Source organism: Enhydra lutris, unplaced genomic scaffold (assembly GCF_002288905.1).
Source record: "Enhydra lutris kenyoni isolate GAN:26980312 unplaced genomic scaffold, ASM228890v2 scaffoldscaffold17, whole genome shotgun sequence".
Classification (NCBI taxonomy): Eukaryota; Metazoa; Chordata; class Mammalia; order Carnivora; family Mustelidae; genus Enhydra; species Enhydra lutris.
In genome coordinates, this window is record NW_019154101.1 from 42,189,766 (window position 1) to 42,207,257 (window position 17,492).

At 40.8% G+C, this 17,492-nt stretch overlaps 2 protein-coding genes across 3 annotated transcripts in view; one reads left to right on the top strand and one right to left on the bottom strand.

Moving 5' to 3' along the window:
• The window catches only part of LOC111147771 (protein-L-isoaspartate (D-aspartate) O-methyltransferase), a 44,114-nt gene extending 38,495 nt beyond the window's left edge, over positions 1-5,619 (top strand). For both annotated transcript variants that reach the window (XM_022503999.1, XM_022503998.1), the window contains exon 8: positions 5,331-5,619. Coding sequence is in view for 1 of the 2 variants with exons in the window: in XM_022503998.1 (XP_022359706.1) it covers positions 5,331-5,343 (13 nt within the window). In the remaining variant the exon portion in view is untranslated. The remainder of the gene's footprint in view (positions 1-5,330) is intronic.
• Positions 5,620-11,441: 5,822 nt separating this feature from the next.
• LOC111147646 (LDL receptor related protein 11) overlaps positions 11,442-17,492 on the bottom strand; it is a 46,845-nt gene continuing 40,794 nt past the window's right edge. The window contains exon 7 of the mRNA XM_022503840.1: positions 11,442-13,775. Coding sequence (XP_022359548.1) covers positions 13,621-13,775 — 155 coding nt within the window. The 3' untranslated portion in view covers positions 11,442-13,620. The remainder of the gene's footprint in view (positions 13,776-17,492) is intronic.

Genomic DNA, 17,492 nt, shown 5'->3' on the forward strand with positions numbered 1-17,492 from the left:
GTCGCTTGCTCTACCAGCTGGGCCATCTAGCTGTCCCCAAAGATGATCAGTTACTTAATTGTAAATCTCTACATTTAAAGAATACAGGTTTAAAGAATGTATAGGTGAAACAAAATCTGAAAACAAAATTGGAAAAAACAACTGCCACATTAAGTATCTTTTGTACTAAAAGAAATTACTAGAAAATAGGGTGTTTCAAAGGGTAAAGCAACAACAGTTACTTAAAATCAAAAGAGACCATTAATATGCTACTTCTTTTTGTATTCTTAGACTGTCAGGGTCCAGAACAGAAGGTATGCTCAGCTTGGATTTGAAACGATTTTAGTGAAGGGTCGTTCAAAGAAATGTGGGAAAGGTTATGGGAATCTGGAAAAGACATTGACATACCCAGGGTCCAGGAACCTACCATGATAGGCTATAAGGGGAGGAAACAATTTTCCTGGAACTCACTGAGATCAGGGACTGTACTAGGGCCATGGTTACTTAGCTGAGAATTTGAAACTAACCATTCTTGTGGAACTTATAGTCACATGGGAGATCCCCCCAAAAAATCTACAGAAAACAAACAGGCAATTAGAGTGTAGTGTGTTTAGAAGGGAGCAATTGTGTTGAAGCCAGACAGTGAAGTAATCAGAATTATATTTCAGAAAGATGACTTTGGCTGTGGTATAGAGAGTAGATTGGAAGGGGGCAGAATGACTTTTAGAAACAGAATGTGGTTGTAGCAAGTTAAGGGTGAAATGGTGGTGGCCTGAATTAAGGCAGTGGTAGTAAGGATAGAATGGGGTTGAAAAGAGTCACTTACCATTTTTTCAGTGTCCAGCCTACATCTGGGAATTACGATCTCAAAAGCTCCTAGTCCGTTTTATTGCCAGGTTAAGTGATCTCTGTTCTTTCAGATTTTCTTCAGGATTAATTTAACAGCGCATCCCATGCTTGCTTCTGGACCTTCTCTTGCTTTTCACCAGCCTTCCATCCTTCTCTTCCTGGGGAATCCAGAGCTAGTTGCCATGCCCCCTGAGGGTGAGATCCAATCTTTGCTGAGGAGGGGTGGTAGGAACTATCTGGGGGAAATATGCCCCAGTGGACATGCCGAGTTCTCATGCCAAATAAAGCCCAAAGCCTGAATGTAGACTTACATTTCTGTATACGTCGAAAAATGTCACATAATTTTGGTGGAGTCATAAAAGGGGAGACAACATCAGATATATGAGCCATAGACCTAGAACCTGTGGTATTCTGTTCATGACTATGAATGTGTAGTAGTTGTATTAGTTGCTTCGTAAACTCTTCATATTTTTTTAAATTTGTATTTTATTTTACATAAGTATATGTAGAAATATTTTGTTCATCATCTGGTAAGTTTTTTTTTTTTTTTAAGATTTTATTTATTTATTTGACAGACAGAGATCACAAGCAGGCAGAGAGGCAGGCAGAGAGAGAGAGAGGAGGAAGCAGGCTCCCCATGGAGCAGAGAGCCCGATGCGGGGCTCGATCCCAGGACCCTGGGATCATGACCCGAGCCGAAGGCAGAGGCTTTAACCCACTGAGCCACCCAGGCGCCCCAAGTTTTTTGTTTTTAATGGTCACAAGAGTCAATGGAATAAGTCCATCTCTGGTTTGTGAAACTGAGTAATGTTTCTGGATTCTCATTCTGTAAGTGCTTTGGTTATCAGTGTCATCTCAAAGTGCCATATGCACATGAAAAACAAGTTATGAATTGGTTGGGCATTTCTAAGATTGATGGGGTAGGTCCTAGGGTATCCAATTGTTCCTGTAGTCATATTGTTCTAGATTGTCCCTTTTTAATTTCTTTACATACATTACAGCATTATGACATTTTGCATCTTAAAGGCAGGGATACATGTTGTTGCTTTTGGAATTCTTTTTATGTCTTTCATAATGCTTTATATAATTTGCTTTATTATCTCAGAAATCCCATTAAGTAGAACCCATTCATGGATTTTGATTGTTGTTTCTTGGTGGCATCTTCTCGTTCTTGATAAAGAATATATAATACTAATGTTAGTAGGTTAGAGTTATTAACCTAATAAATAAGTTATATATAATTGTACATTATATAATAAAATAATATATAGTTATTAACCTAACGAATATGTTTAGCACATATATAATAAAGAGACCTTCTAGAAATTTAGGACATAATACTTTTTATTGTCAGTGATCTACACATGTAAATCAGATGATGATAGTTATGTAAAATATGGAATATTAAGTGGAAAAGTAAATGACTTGAAAGTTATATAGATTTTGGAGTATTAGGATGTGACATTTACAAGAAATGTCAAATTTTTGGTTTTCTTTGCCAAATGTCAAATTTTTGGTTTTCCTTGGCACCCTAAATGTTAAAATTTAGATCTATAGACTTAACTTCTTTTTTCTTTTTTTTTTTAGTGCTGTACATTTTCTTTGTTTTTAATAATACTGTTTCTGACTACCAAAATAATACATTTGTAATGTAAAAATTTTTAGAAGTACAAAGGATGAAATAAAAATCACCGACAGTCCCAGAACCTAGAGATAACCACTACTAACATTTTGATATTTTTTTTTACTCTTTTGTCCATAGTTCTTTATATATCTTTTTTTAATCTTGAGATCATATAGTACCATTATATTGTAATATCCTTTTTCCATTTTATTAAGTGTTATCAACATTGTCGCACACTGTTAGCTTTCTTACAATATGATTTTCCTCCAGTTTTATTGAGATATAATTGACATAGAATTATATTACTTTTACACGTACAATATAGTGATCTGATATATGTATATACTACAAGATAATTACCACATTAAGTTTTGTTTTATGGTTTGAGGTCTTACATTCAAGTCTTTAATCCATTTTGAGTTGATTTTTTGTGTGTGTGGTGTTAGATGGCCATCCAGTTTCATTCTTTTGCATGTGGCTTTCTAGTTTTCCCAGCACCATTTACTGAAGACACTATCTTTTCCCCACTGTATGTTCTTGGCTCTGTAATTAATTGCCTATATATGTGTGGGTTTATTTCTGGGCCCTCTATTCTGTTTCACTGACCCATGTATCTCTTTTTATGGTACTGCCATACTGTTTTGATTATTAGAGTTTTATAATATAGTTTGAAATCAGAAAGAGTGATACCTCCAGCTTTGTTCTTTCTAGAGATTGCTTTGGCTCTTTGGGGCCTTTTATGGTTCTATACAAATTTTAGGGTTGTTCTGTTTCTGTGAAAAATGCTGTTGGGATTTTGATGTGGATTACATTGAATCAGTAGATTGCTTTGGGTAGTATGGGTATTTTAAAAGTATTCATTCTTCCAATCCAAAAGCATTGTGTCTTCCATTAATGTCTTATACTTTTCAGTGTACAGATCTTTCACCTTGTTTAAATTTATTTTAGGCATTGTATTCTTTTCTGATGCAATTATAAATGGGATTGTTTTCTTAATTTCTCTTTCTGATAGTTCATTATTGGTGTATAGAAACACAACTGAATTCTGTATACTGATTTTGTTTCCTGCAACTTTATTGAATTAGTTTATTAGTTTTGACTTTTTTTGTGGTTTTTAGGGTTTTCTATATATAACATGTTGTCTGCAAAAAGAGATAGTTTTACTTCTTTCTTTCCGATTTTGATGCCTTTTATTTCTTTTTCTTGCCTAATTGCTCTGGCTAGGATTTCCAGTGCTATGTTGAATAAAAGTGGCGAGAGTGGGCATCCTTGTCTTGTTCCTGATCTTAGAGGAAAAGCTTTCAGCTTTTCACCACTGAGTATGATGTTAGCTGTGGGCTTGTCATATATGGCCTTTATTATGTTGAGGTACGTTTCCTCTCTACCCAGTTTATTGAGAGTTTCTATCATTTTCCTTTTTAAAAAAATTTTTTTAATTGAAGAGGATATTTGGAAATGTTTGTACTGTGTTGTTGGGCAGTAAGGATATTTATTTATAATATCCTTAATGCCTTGCAATAGGCAAGTCAAATATGGTATATTATTTTACAAAAACAATAGTATCTTCAATTCACATTTTAAAAAGCACAAATGAATTTATGAATAGAGCACTTTGCAAATGAACTCTTTGTAGATTAAATATTTTAATGCTTGCATGAATTTAAGTAAAATCTATTCTATGAGAATTATAGTGCTTAAATTATTTAGAAGAATATATTAAGAGCAACCAGAACTGGTAATTTGTCATTAAACAGATAATCCAGTCCTCCATAACAGTGGCAGCTTATGGGAAACATAATCTTTAAAATAATTTCTCACACAATTTACAAAATTCAGTTTTTAAAAAGAAGCATATTATCTTATAGTCCCTTAATTCACCACGTACCTGGAAAATCTTAGTTCTTTATTTTCCCTTCAAACTTATTTTAACTTTTAAAAAACTTTTTAATTTTTATTACAGACAGATTGTAAGAATAGTATGAAGACTTCCTGAATCTCTTCATCCAGAGTTACCAGTTGTTAACATTTTTCCACATATGCTTTCTTGCTCCCTCTTTCTCTCTCTATATACACACAGGTCATATTTTTTCTTGAAATCATTTGAGATTTAGTTGTAAACATCGTAATTCTTCACCCCTGAGTGTTGAGTGTTGAACAATGTTTTTGTCACTCAGATTATCCTGAAATATGAAGCTTTTTGGCTCTTTTGGTAGCTTTATTTTTTTACTTTTAACAGCTTTAATGAGGTATAATTTACATGCCATGCACTTGCGGCTGCATCCTTCCTTCCTTCCTTCCCTCGCTGGCACTGGCTGGTACAGTGCTGCACCCGGCTGAGGGAGTGGTTTCCTTTAGAGCTGAGAAACTGCCTTCTGAAATCAGCTGACAGATGCCATCTACACAGGATGCTTTTTCTCCCAGAGTTTGGGTTGAGAATGACCCACTCAGCATTTGTTAGCAGATAGTCTAAGCAAAAGACCACATTTTTGTCCAGTTTTGTCAATGTAACTAAAAAAATGATTCCAACTCTAAATACCCATCACCATTTTATGATAAGTAGTATTAGCAAGATCCTAGGTCTAAAAGTTAAAATTTCTTTGAATTTTTGGCCTTGGAGGAAGAAAGGTACCTTCAGAGCAAAAACTAATGACTCCAGGGCCTTCAGGTCTCATATTTCATTCTGGAGTAGCATGAGAGATGTTCGGATGGCTGACTTCCATTTTTGCTTTGACTTGGGGCTGTTTGCTTTTTTTTTTTTTTTTTTAAATGCTTGGGGATGGGTGTGTTTTTATTTACTTACTAATTGTATCTAAATTATTAGAAAGCCAAATTTTGTAGTACGTAACGCCTACTTACATATTTCTCTTTTTACCCCCAGGGATGAACTGTAAAAGCGCCATCAGCTTGACCAGTATATAATATTACAGTGGATTGCTCATCTCAGTCCTCAGAGCTTTTTGAAAACCAACAGCATCACAGCTTGTTTTGGACTTCGTTACACTATTATTTTCAGCATGAAAATGTGTGGTTTTGTAGGGTTTCTAGTTCTTCAAAGAGGCACAGAAGCCGAGTTGGTGAAAGAACGAAGCAGAGTATAAATTTGTGTATTATTACTTTAACACGCCCACATTTTACTTTAAAATATTAAAAGACGGGGTTCCACTAAATGGAAGACTTAGTTTGTGAATTAATTTCGAGGAGTGGTTTTTCTTAGACACTTAATTCTGTTTCGATATTAATTTATCAAAATGCTCTTGTGCATATCAGGTAACACCACCGTTCACAAGTTCAGATTCCTGGTTTTTGGATGTCTGTTAGCTGCCACTAAGAAAATAGAGATGAGCTTCCTTTTTAAAGCTTTGGATGTGGTGTCGTAGAGTAGCATGTTGTAGATACAATCAGCTGCTTTGTTACCTTAAAACTAAGCATTTGTAAATATTAAGACTTGAGAAGATGGCAGGTGATGTCCTTTACCACACTTAGCTGTTCAGATTGGACGTAACTAACATAGTTCTTCCTTTCCCTCTTTACAGTTTTAGGAGACTTGTAGCTCAGTATCGTTTTTTCTGTTTCTAATTTGCTGCTGATAATGTATATGAATTTACCATGCTGTATAAGCTGGGGCCCGGTCACTGAACAGTTTATGCAGTGCTGCTTTGCCAAATAAAGTTAAAAGTAAAAGACGCGTGGGTGGTGTTTGAATACAGAAGAAAGAACCACGTGTCCACCAGATACGGAATGCTCACTGAGCTCACAGAGAGAGTTGTGTCTCTGATGCCCTGTTTTACGCAATTGGAGTAGCCTGGATTGGTAACATTGATCCGGCTGTGCGTTTGTAGACTGTGACTATGCAAGGATTACATCTTTCTTCTCTGCCCGACATAGGCCTTGCCCTCTTGTAGAGGAACAGCAAATGCTGAATGAGTGAGTGAATGAACTGACTTTGTGTCAGGGAACAACCGGGTCAAGGATACATGTACCAAAACCCATTTCTCATCTATAAATAGATTTATTAATATAATGACTGGAAAATGAGTTTCTACGAGGGCAGTAGCACTTTGGGATCTTGTTTAAATATTGTGGTCTTAAACCTTTTATTAAAGGATCTTAGGCTTTCTAGGAGTTCTAGAACTTGAGAAAAATATAAACTAGATCTAGTAGAACTAGTACTCCCAGGAAAGCAGCCCCCCTCCTTTGTGCAGATGTGTAGGATTCTGTCCTTAGTGTGAGGCACCTCTCTGCCACCTCTTAAAGTCTTAAGCTTTATTTATTTAAAAATGTTTTTTTACGCACACATCTTTTCACTGGTGTCTCTTCTTGGGCAAGATGTCAGACATAAGAAACCAGCATCCGCTGGCGGCTCAAACTTGGGAGTTTCAGTTCCCTGCTGGCTTCAGTCTGCTGCTGTTGGTGCTGCTTCTGGGGGCAGGACTCAGTGTCACTTGAGGTAGTTTCAAAGGTTAGGTTTTCTTTAGGTCTTAAATTGATTCTTAAACTTATTCACTAGTCTATATCCTTCATAGCCATTGCCAACATCTTATTATTTGTAAATCCCTTATATTAGGTCTTGGGGTGAGAAGAAGTGCTTACTCTGAAGGAGTTTACAATCCGTCCGAGGGGGCAGTTTATAAACACAGTAGGGCCAAGTGCCACCTGATGGGTATAGACAAATGCCACGCCACGGTTACTGTTGGGTTCTACGCTTTTGTGAATTAAAATTTTTAAGTGTTGAAGAAACAGGAATGGATTTTAAGGGAGCATCAATAAGTGGCCGAGATAGCAATAACGAATTTTAACTAGGTCAAAGAACGTTCTTGTTAAGGGAGCTGTATTTATAGATGTGCTGGTCAGAGATAAGAAATATCTCTTTAATCTGTAGTATTCACAATCTCTATAATATTTTAGCATGCTGTTTTTTCTTCATAGAAATGATTCCTTCACACAGTATAAAGAGGACACTGAAAATATTTCTTAAAGTTCCAGTTTTATGAGATCCTATTGAAATAAGGTGTTTTTACAGATTTGATTTTATTAAAGGGCAAATCTAGCTCCTGCTTAAGAATAAAATTAAGAATTCCAGTTTCTTTTTTTTTTTTCTTTTTTGAGATTTGGTTTATTTATTTGGCAGAGAGACAGAGAGAGAGGGAACACAAGCAGGGGGAGTAGGAGAGGGAGAAGCAGGCTTCCCGCTAAGCAGGGGGCTCCATGCAGGGCTCAATCCCAGAACTGTGGGATCATGACCTGAGCTGAAGGCAGACACTTAACCAACTGAGCCACCCAACCACCCCAAGAATTCCAGTTTCTAATGAGCGTTTCAACTATTTTCCAATCGGTAACTTAAGGGAAAAAAATGACATTTTAGGAAAACAATACATTAACATTGTGCAAATATTTAGAATTCCATTGCCCTGATTTTTGAAAACCACCATTGCTCAAAAAAAGTCAATTACACTTTTTTTTCTTTAAGATTTTATTTATTTACTTGGCAGAGAGACAGCAAGAGAGAGAACACAAGCAGCAGGGAATGGGAAGGTAGAAGCAGGCCTCTTGCTGAGCAGGGATTGAAATGGGGGCTCAGGGCTCAATCCCAGGACCCTGGGATCATAACCTGAGCTGAAGGCAGATGCTTCATAACTGAGCCACCCAGGCACCCCTCGATTACACTTTTTGACTATAATGTATCTATCCCAAAGCATCTTAAAAATTCCATTTTTATTTTATTTTTTAAAAAGATTTTATTTATTCGTCAGAGTGAGAGAGCACAACCAGGGAGGAGCAGCAGGCAGAGGGAAAGGCAAGTGGAGGGAGAAGAATCAGGCTCCCCGCTGAGCAAGGATTCCCAAAGCGGGACTCGATCCCAGGACCCTGGGATTGTGACCTGAGCGGAAGGCAGACGCTTAACCGACTGAGCCTCCCAGGCGTCCCAAAAATTCCACAGGATAACATGTTTTAGTAATAATCTAATGCTCATGAGTTTTTTGAAGCCATTCTTAGCATCAGATTGTCAACGAAGAAGTAGAGCTCCTCCCTCATCAGAGAGGGAGGTGTTTCTGGTTTTCAGCTCAATGTTAACAAATTTCCCAGCGGTTTGGTACGGCATGAAAAGAGCTCATATGACAATGGTCATTGAATACTAATGTAAATGAAATAGCAAACGGGTAATTTTTTAAGTGTTCTAAATGGGGTTCAAAAGGCCAATAACTTAGGTAAGTGCTAAAATTTTTAGAGGGTATAAATCATCACTTCCTCCTACAACTTAGTTCTTTAGAGAACTACACAAGTAAACAGAAGTGTCTTATCAGAATTCAGTTTCATTTCTCTTGATTTCTCCTCCCATTTTTCAGGAAGATAACTCTGTTTCGTCCCCATGTGTTTAAAAGGGTGGCCGAAATAGATGGCCGGTAAGAAAATCCTGCATGAAGAAAACTGGCTGGGCCACGTGCCTGAGGAGTTTGCATGTGTACTGTTATATCATAAAAATGAAGCAAGTCCTAGAGTTTCCTTATCTTTAACCCATCTACCAGTGCTCTAATAGTAGGTGTTAACTTCCTTCCCCTCCCCTGTAATAGGTGTTACTTCACCTTAGTAACTGTGTGGTCTGGGCCAGGACTCTACGGAGTGCTCCCTTGCTTGGGGGAAGAGAACATCTGACTTTTAGTTCCCATAGATGCTATCTGGAGTCAGGGAATCCCTCTCTTCTCTTTTCCCCTTTGTTCCTTTCCTGACATGACAGCCGAGGGCTGCTGGAGCCGAAGGACTCATTCTTACCCGGAGTGTCCTAATAGGATAGGCATCACGAGAGGAATACTTTTTTGTTCAAAGGGCAGGTGATTCCAACACTGAAGACATTTTAAATATGAGAGGGCAGCAACCCAGAGGCCTAGGGCAGCTGAGGACATTTATATTTGAATTCCCACGCCCCAGACACATCACTGTGCAACACCCCCGACCCCCTGCCAAAGGATCACATCACAGGGAGCGATTTTTTTTTTTTTTTTTTTACCGGCCCCATTTATTTATGTTTTTTGGTGATAATCCTGTCAAGATTTAGCTTACAAATTATATTATAGATGAAAGCCTGCAGGATTTCCACATTAACACAATTGTGTCAGTTGTAAATAATTTATTAAAAAGGATATTTGCTGGGGAAAAATACTTTAGGATCTTGGCTGCTGTATGCAATTAGCTTGTAGGGAACAGTTTTGCATCAAGTAGGCCGGAAGGTACAAGTGGGGATGTAAAGGAGAATCAAACTATCGCCCCTCAACAGTAAACAACAGTGAAGGCATGATCTCAGATTGCACAGCTCATGGTTCTTTCTCATTTCCTCGTTCTTCTATACACACATCTCTAGATTACACAGATTTTTCTCAATCTGTTTTTATCTGTGAAACTGCTTTGTTTAAATATGAGAACATAGCTTTTTGATTTATTTGGAATTTTGGGTCTTCAGTCTTACAAAATGATGATGAATGAAAATAACAACTTTTTTTTAAGTCCATATACTCAATACAATTTTCCCTAAGCTTTTCAGTAAAAGTTAAAGTAATTTTAAAATGTGTTTTGAGGGGCTCCTGGCTGGCTCAGTCAGAAGAGCATGTGACTCTTGGTCTTGGGGCTGTGAGTTTGAGCCCCAGAAAGGGTGTTGAGATTACTTAAATAAATAAAACTTAAAAAATTTTAAAAAGTGTGTTTTTAGAAGTTTCCTAAGTTCTGAAATGACTGTATAGAAATATCTTTAAACTGAATGATATTGTATGTTGATCTCTTTCCAATTTACAGTGTGATAGCTCACATCCAAGACTCAGAGCTGAGGTGATGGGAGAATTAAAATGAGTAGGAATGAAGACACACTGAGAGACGTACGTGAAGCAAAGGGAGAAGGCTTGGTTCTAACCAGTTCATCTGTGGACACATTTGGGTTTCCATGTGTCTAACCTTATTTTCATCCTTGGTGGTTTTATATTTAACCAAAAAAAACCCAAAAAACTGTTTGCTGTTCAAATAGCCATGAAATATGCACTTTATTTAGGATTCTAGAATTGAGCAAGACCAGAGAGCTCAGAAAAATGCGGCCAGTGCCCAAGAAAAAGCCACACAATTGCTTAAAAAGCCAGGGAGATGAGAACATTTGTGAGGAGCAAACTGCCGGCGAGGCTTTTCCCTCTTTCTGTATGGTGCGGGCAGTTTTTCATTAGAATTACCATTCAGTTTTAATGTCGTCAGTTGCAGAAAACCTGGAGTCCAGAAAAGAAAAGTAACTGAAGTCACTATGATAGGAACAAAGTGGCGCAATCCCTAAACAGGAACTTGGGGACAGTATAACTTAACAGAGACCCCAAATGACCATCTCAGAAGCTTGGAAGCTTCTGTTACGTGGCATCATCGCTGCGATGTGGGCAGAACAGGAGAGGACACAGACGGTGCCTGGGCTCCTGGGCACACCACACCGCAGTACGTTTCTATACGTGACGTTCAGGGAAATCATCAGCAAGGTCTGCCTCAAACCCCCAAACTGAAGAATAGAAATCTGCATCTCTGCGTCTGGGTTGCGGGAAAACAGTGAAGAAAACTTGAAACAGCCATCAGTGGCTGAGGAGGGTCACTGATTGTGAAAGTGAATGGTGGAGCCAAATCACAGATGATGAAAAGGCAGTAGGAGAAAGATGAGGCCTTCTGTCATCTTCCCGTGGAAGAGAACAAATCTGATCCTCAAGCGACTGGAGACGTTCAAATGCTTGGGGAGGGATGGTGACGGCTATTGTCTACTTGTACTGAGAATTAGAGCAAAGAAGCTGTATGGTTTCTTTTTTTCTTTTTTAAGGTTTTATTTATTTGAGAGAGTGTGTGTGTGTGAGAGAGAGAGAGAGAGAGCATGAGATGGGGGAGGTCCAGGGGAGAAGCAAACTCCCCACTGAGCAGGGAGCCCAGTGGGACGGGACTCGATCCTGGGATTCCGGGATCATGACCTGAACAGAAGGGCAGTCACTTAACCAACGGAGCCATCCAGGGGCCCAGCTGTACATTTTCTGAAAGATGGCTTACGTGGGCCTTTTCTCTCTCAGGAAAAGAAACATGAGACACAAGAACATGTTTGAGCAATAAGTAGTGGACAATCTTCTCTTTGAAATTATTTTTAAATTATCTTAGATGCAAAACTCCTCCAATCAGATACAGGGAAGGTGACTTTTAGAAGTCCCATTCAGTTCATCTGACAATATAACTATTTTGTAGACCTTGATTCTTCTTCTTTAATTCTTAATTTCCCCCTTTGCAAGATAAGGTTGATATGATTAAATCCAGGTAATATAGTAACAGCTCAGTAAAAGCAACTTACGATGATGATTAGATTAAAAGGTTATTTAGAAAGGCGTAAGAATAAAATACAATTTATTAAAGGGATATTGTACACATGGAGGTGGACATCTTTTCTCAAGTATTTCAACACCATAGCAATGCTAAACCGTGTTTAATTTCTTCATGTATAAAAAGATGTGCCGAAAGATGAATGCCTTATCAGTTTTTATTTTATTGGGTATGGCTATAGGTGACACCCTTTCTCTAGAAAAGCAAACTGCAAAGCGTCACAGAGAGTACAGATATCCTAAGGTCATTCACACGGTCATTTCTCCAGTCTGCCCCTGAGGAGAACATTAAATCTTTGCTCAATTCTAAACATTCAACAAAATGCATGGACCTCTTGGGAAATGAAAGTAACCAATTTCTTTGTTTTTTCTAGAACTAATTTTCCATTTATTAATGTACTCTCTTATATTTCTGACCCATATTAAGCCCTTTGCAAAAGGGACAACTTACCTCAGGTTCAGTCTGAAAATAAAGTGTTCTACAGTTTTGATTCAAGTATTTTAGAAGATTTGCCCCTTCTGATAAGCCATGTTATATAAATAGTAATATGGGAGTGTAGACAGGCACCACACGACAGAGTCCTCTCAGGAGGAGGATTTCTAGGAGGCGTATAATCCCGTCATGAAGTGATGATGGGAATAATTCGCCTTTAAAATCCTACAGACTAAAGGGAGAAGATGCTAAGCTAGATGCCAGTTTTCTGTAAAGAAGAATTTGTGCAAGGCTGCTTTCTGCTCTGGGAAAACATGAGCCTGCCATGAACAGATTGCCTGGCCTAACATCTTACAGTGCTAAACAAATGATGGAGAAAACTGGCCTATTCCACCAGATGCAAGAACCTGCTGATACTTCTACATGGGACATTTTTACAAAACCGCACCTAGAAATCCACTCAGTGTTCTGCTTTTCAATTTGAATGCATTTTTCTCTTCCATCAACACAGATTCCTGTTGAAAACCAGTGACTGTATAAATAAAGCGGCTGTGTTCTGGACTATCGGGCCGTGTCGAGTAAATTCGAGAAAGTCTTAATTTAGGTCCTCTTGGCATTGTGCCCTCGGCTACGTTTGTGTTAAACGTTTGACCTTCCACCCCTGCTGCCACCATGGTTTCCTATCTCCCTCCAGGACCATGTCACAGCTAGTTGTAATCCAGAGTCAGGGCGTCTTCTCCCAAAGGCAAGCCTGAGGGGACGACAGCCACCCAAGGGACCTAAGGTCAGAGGCCCTGGGATAAACTCACCCCACCTGGCCTGACGCCTCCTCGACGTGTTCACGAGGGTTACGATTTTGACATTCCTGCCTGAGGTCTAAATTCACTTTGATACTTTCTCAGAAGTAGGTTTTGAAGGGGAGAAAAGAAAGGAGGGCACTGGAACAGGAAGGCCTCCGAACAAGAGAAAGTTGTGCGTGAAGTGGTCCAGGGCTGCTGGGGGCCACTGGTCGGCTTCTGAACAGTAAAGGGTTAGCATTGTCATTCGAAGGCAGCCCCTGAAGAGCCTGAATTTTCTGCCTTGGCTCAGGGCAAATTGCTATTTTCAGGGACAGCGTGCCTAAATCAGAATTAGATTCGTGAGTCTTTACTCATATGGATTCCTCTCTAAATTCCCAAACATCTCACTTACTCCTCAAAGAAACTCTTTCTACAATAAATAAAAACAGGTTTGGGGTTTGCAGAATTTTCTGGGGTTTCGGTATTTTTCTCAGCCCAGTTCAGATCAAAGAGGTTATAAAGACGCAGAACCAATCTACAGATCAATGATGAGGAAAACAGCCTCGCCCCCTGCCCCTCGGGTGACATTTGTCACAGATACATCCCGTTGATGAGGTAGTCGGACTCCTCAGACGTGATGGGCCGAGCTTTCTTCAGTCTCTGTTTCACCAGGCGCAGCCGGCAAGCAACCATGAGGAGCAGCAGAGCCGTGATGGCCAAGCCCAGGGCCAGTGGCAGCACCGCGCCTGTGAAGCGGGAAAAAGCGAACAGGGCGGGTCAGCGATCGGCCACGATGACGCCGCGGTTTCCTGCGGGACAAGCGCTTGGCGGGCACTGTTCCAGTTCTTCTGAACCATTCCAAAAAGCAGGGCCTTGTCCTATCACCACTTTACAGGGGAGCTAAGTGTGCAGGTTACGTCATGGGTCTGAGAGCACGTGGGCTGTGAAGGACAGGTGTCGTGCTCCAACCCACACTTCTTTCAAGCCACATCCTGTACCGAGTTCCTACAACACGTGGGTAGCATAGCGGGCCCCAGGGTTGCAGCCGGACCACCCCCCCACCCCGACCCCCGCTGCAGCAGACTGAACGGACCGCGGGGAAGACATGGCGCCCAGGGGAGCGGCTTTCAGCGCAACCACAGATGACACTGGGGGATTTGCATGTGAGCAGTCTCTCGGAATAAGTATGGACTCACTCCTGATTTCTTGTACTGGTTAGGGCTTGAAGAAATTCACTTTCTTTTCTAAATCCAGAGAACCTGCCCTCAGCCAGTAAGAACCACTGTTGACAGCCAACTTCCAACTACACTGGCCTGATTCCGGCTAAGGGTACTTGGTACTTGGTACTCTCTAGTCCCCTTTCCCCGAGTCTCTCCTGGGGGGTGCGTCCCAGACGCCAGGAGGAGCAGCAGCCTCTGGAGGCCTGCAGAAGTCTGGAAGGGACAGGGTGTGCCCCGGTTGGTGTTCCTGATCAAGCTCCGCAGGCCCTATTCTTAGTCTGACCTACTCTGGAGCCAGACCAGGCTTGGAGGCGATATGGTGGAGCTACTTTTAGCTTGCAGGGGTCTTGCCAACCCCTGGAATTAAAGGGATAAAAATGCCCATCGCATAAGCTGCTTCCATAACCTTCCCTCTCGTTCCTTCCCTTACTCAGGCAGCGTTCAGTCAGGGCTATGTGCCTGACACAGAGCTGAGTGCTGGTGACCCACAGTAGGCCCGAGCTACTGAGGCCCGGCACTGTCCTAAGTGCCTTTTTAAAAAAATGATATGTATATTTTTTAAAGACTTATTTATTTAGACAGAGAGAGAGGTTTTTTTTTTTTTTTTTTTAAGATTTTATTCATTTATTTGACAGACAGAGATCACAGGCAGGCAGAGAGGCAGGCAGAGAGAGGAAGGGAAGCAGGCTCCCCGCCGAGCAGAGAGCCCGATGCGGGGCTCGATCCCAGGACTCTGGGATCATGACCCGAACCAAAGGCAGAGGCTTTAACCCGCTGAGCCACCCAGGCGCCCCCAGAGAGAGAGTTTTAAGCAGACTCTACACTCAGTGTAGAGCTGACATGGGGCTCAATCTCATGACCCTGAAGTCATGACTTGAGCCGATACCAAGAGTTGGACACCTGACAGACTGAGCCCCCCAGGCGCCCGCATTCTTCTAAGCGCTTTATGGTATAAATCATTTCATTCTCATGACCACCATATGAGTTGGCACTATTATTCTACCCATTTTGCAAATGAAGGAACTAAGACATCAAGAATGGAGTGACTTGTCTAAGCTTGTAAGGTCAGTGGCGGAGCAAGGACAGGGCCTCAGGCTGGGCAGCTCCAGACCTACTACCATACAAAACTTCTCCAAAAGGGAAATGAGATCATGATTTTTAATGACTTCAGGTCTGGTAGACAAACGTTTAAATGAAAACATACCATTAAGTACTATAATTACTGTGATAGAATTAGATAGGAAGTGCAGATGTAAAAGGAGTGGTTCGTGTATCTGGTTCCTAGGATTTTTGCTCCAGTGGTTTAAATGTATGACGGAGCTTCTTTGGGGGTGGGCTGGGGAGATTAAGTGTATTTTCTGACATTTTTGCATTGAGATGCTTATACATGTTCCAGGTAGAATTTTCTTAAGGTTTCTGGAACTTTGTTTTAAAGATTTATTTATTTTATTTATTTGAGAGAGAGAGGGTGAAAGAGAGCATGCCCCCTTGGTAACAGGGGAGAGACAGAGGGATACTGGGAGAGAGGGAGAGAATCTCATGCAGGCTCCCTGCTGAGTACAGAGCCAATATAACAACCCTAAGCTCATGACCTGAGCTGACATCAAGAGTCAGATGATTAACTGACTGAACCCCACAGGCGCCCCATAGGTTTCTGGGTTATTTGGGCCTTAATATGTGAGAGTCTTTAGTGTCAAGGTCGTGGCTGCAGCCACAAAGCAGAAGAGATTGCCAGAGAGAGAGGGAAAAGAGGGAGGCCCACAAGTGAGGCCCTAGGAAACACCAGCATTTAAGAGGGCAGACAAAAGACAACCTAAGAGAACAGAAAGAGACGGATCGGAGAAGTGGCAGGGCAGTCGAGGGAGAGGAGTTTTGGAAGCACAGGGAAGAGACTATTTCAAGGAAGCACTTGGCTGAACCAAATGCTAAGAGGTCAAGTGGGGTGAAGCCTGGAGAGGCCAATGGACTTAGCAATCAGAAATTCTTTTCAGGGAGACTGAAGAAGGCATGCTGTCTTATTTTTCTGTGTTGGGAGAGATCTGAAAGTGTCTGCATCTGTTGGGAGAACGAGCCCATAGAGAAACAGATTAAAAACACCTGAGAGTTCATCAATGATGGAGAAACATACCTGAGAAGATTAGGGGCTTGTATCAAGGTCAGGGGGAGACAGACCTTGGAAAAAGAGGACACTTCTTCCTTTAGTACTGAAGGCAAGGAGGCAGGTGCGAGCAAACAGAGGAGCATTCCCCTCTGGGGAAGCGTAGCTGAGGACAATCTATCACTGGGCTTGTTCGGGGCTGGGAAAGGACTAGAGGCTGCACTCCTAAATGTGCATGATTTGCATAGGGGTGAGCATTGGTGCTTAGGCTGCGGGGAAGGGGGCTGAGCTAGAAGGTCCCAGTTCCAGGGCTGAGGGAGCAAGTGCAGCCATGGTAACAACAGAGCAGACATATACTCTCGGGGAATTTTCTATTTGCCAAGTCAGAGATGAGGTGGCCACACCATCAAGCTGATTCCTGTTTAATGCTTTGGATGCAAAAAACATGGAATCTCCCATAAAGAACTTGCTAGAATACTGCAAACTATTCTAGACTTTTCAGTATTCATTTGGCATGTTTTCCTCACTGTCTTTAGTTTGGGTATTTGGAGATTTAAAATTTTCTAACCCCTTATGAAACACATCAAGATATAATTTTCTCAAGAACCAGCTAAGGAGATGAGTCGGGTATTCTGCTCATTTGAGTGGGAGTGACATTCGTAATACATGACACATAACTGGAACGGGCAGTCAGAACAGAGACTCTCTGCATACAGCCAGGCAGGGGTGCCAGGCAGGCCTGGTTCCCCTTTATGTGTGCATGGGGGACAGGGCCCTTTTTAGTGAAATACCCAGCGGGCCAGCAGGCCGCACAGCATCTAGGTACTTGGGGTCTGGATTATTCTGTTGGTTAACGGTTATGCTTTAATGTTGTCCAGATTTTACAAAGAACACCCCGTGGCAAAAAGAAAGCCTTCTTCACGTTCAGATCTATACTTTAAGAACCATCTTTCTTTCACATAAATCTTCTTTTACTAATTAGTTTGTGGGATTTAGTACCAAAACCTACCTTTCTACAAAACCAGGTCAAAAGGGTTTTCTTTCTAGTTAAAAACCACCAAAATCATGGAATTGTGATATTCTTCTTGTACTCACTACACATTCCCTGGACCTCCAACACTCTTTCCTCATACCTGTTGTCTTTG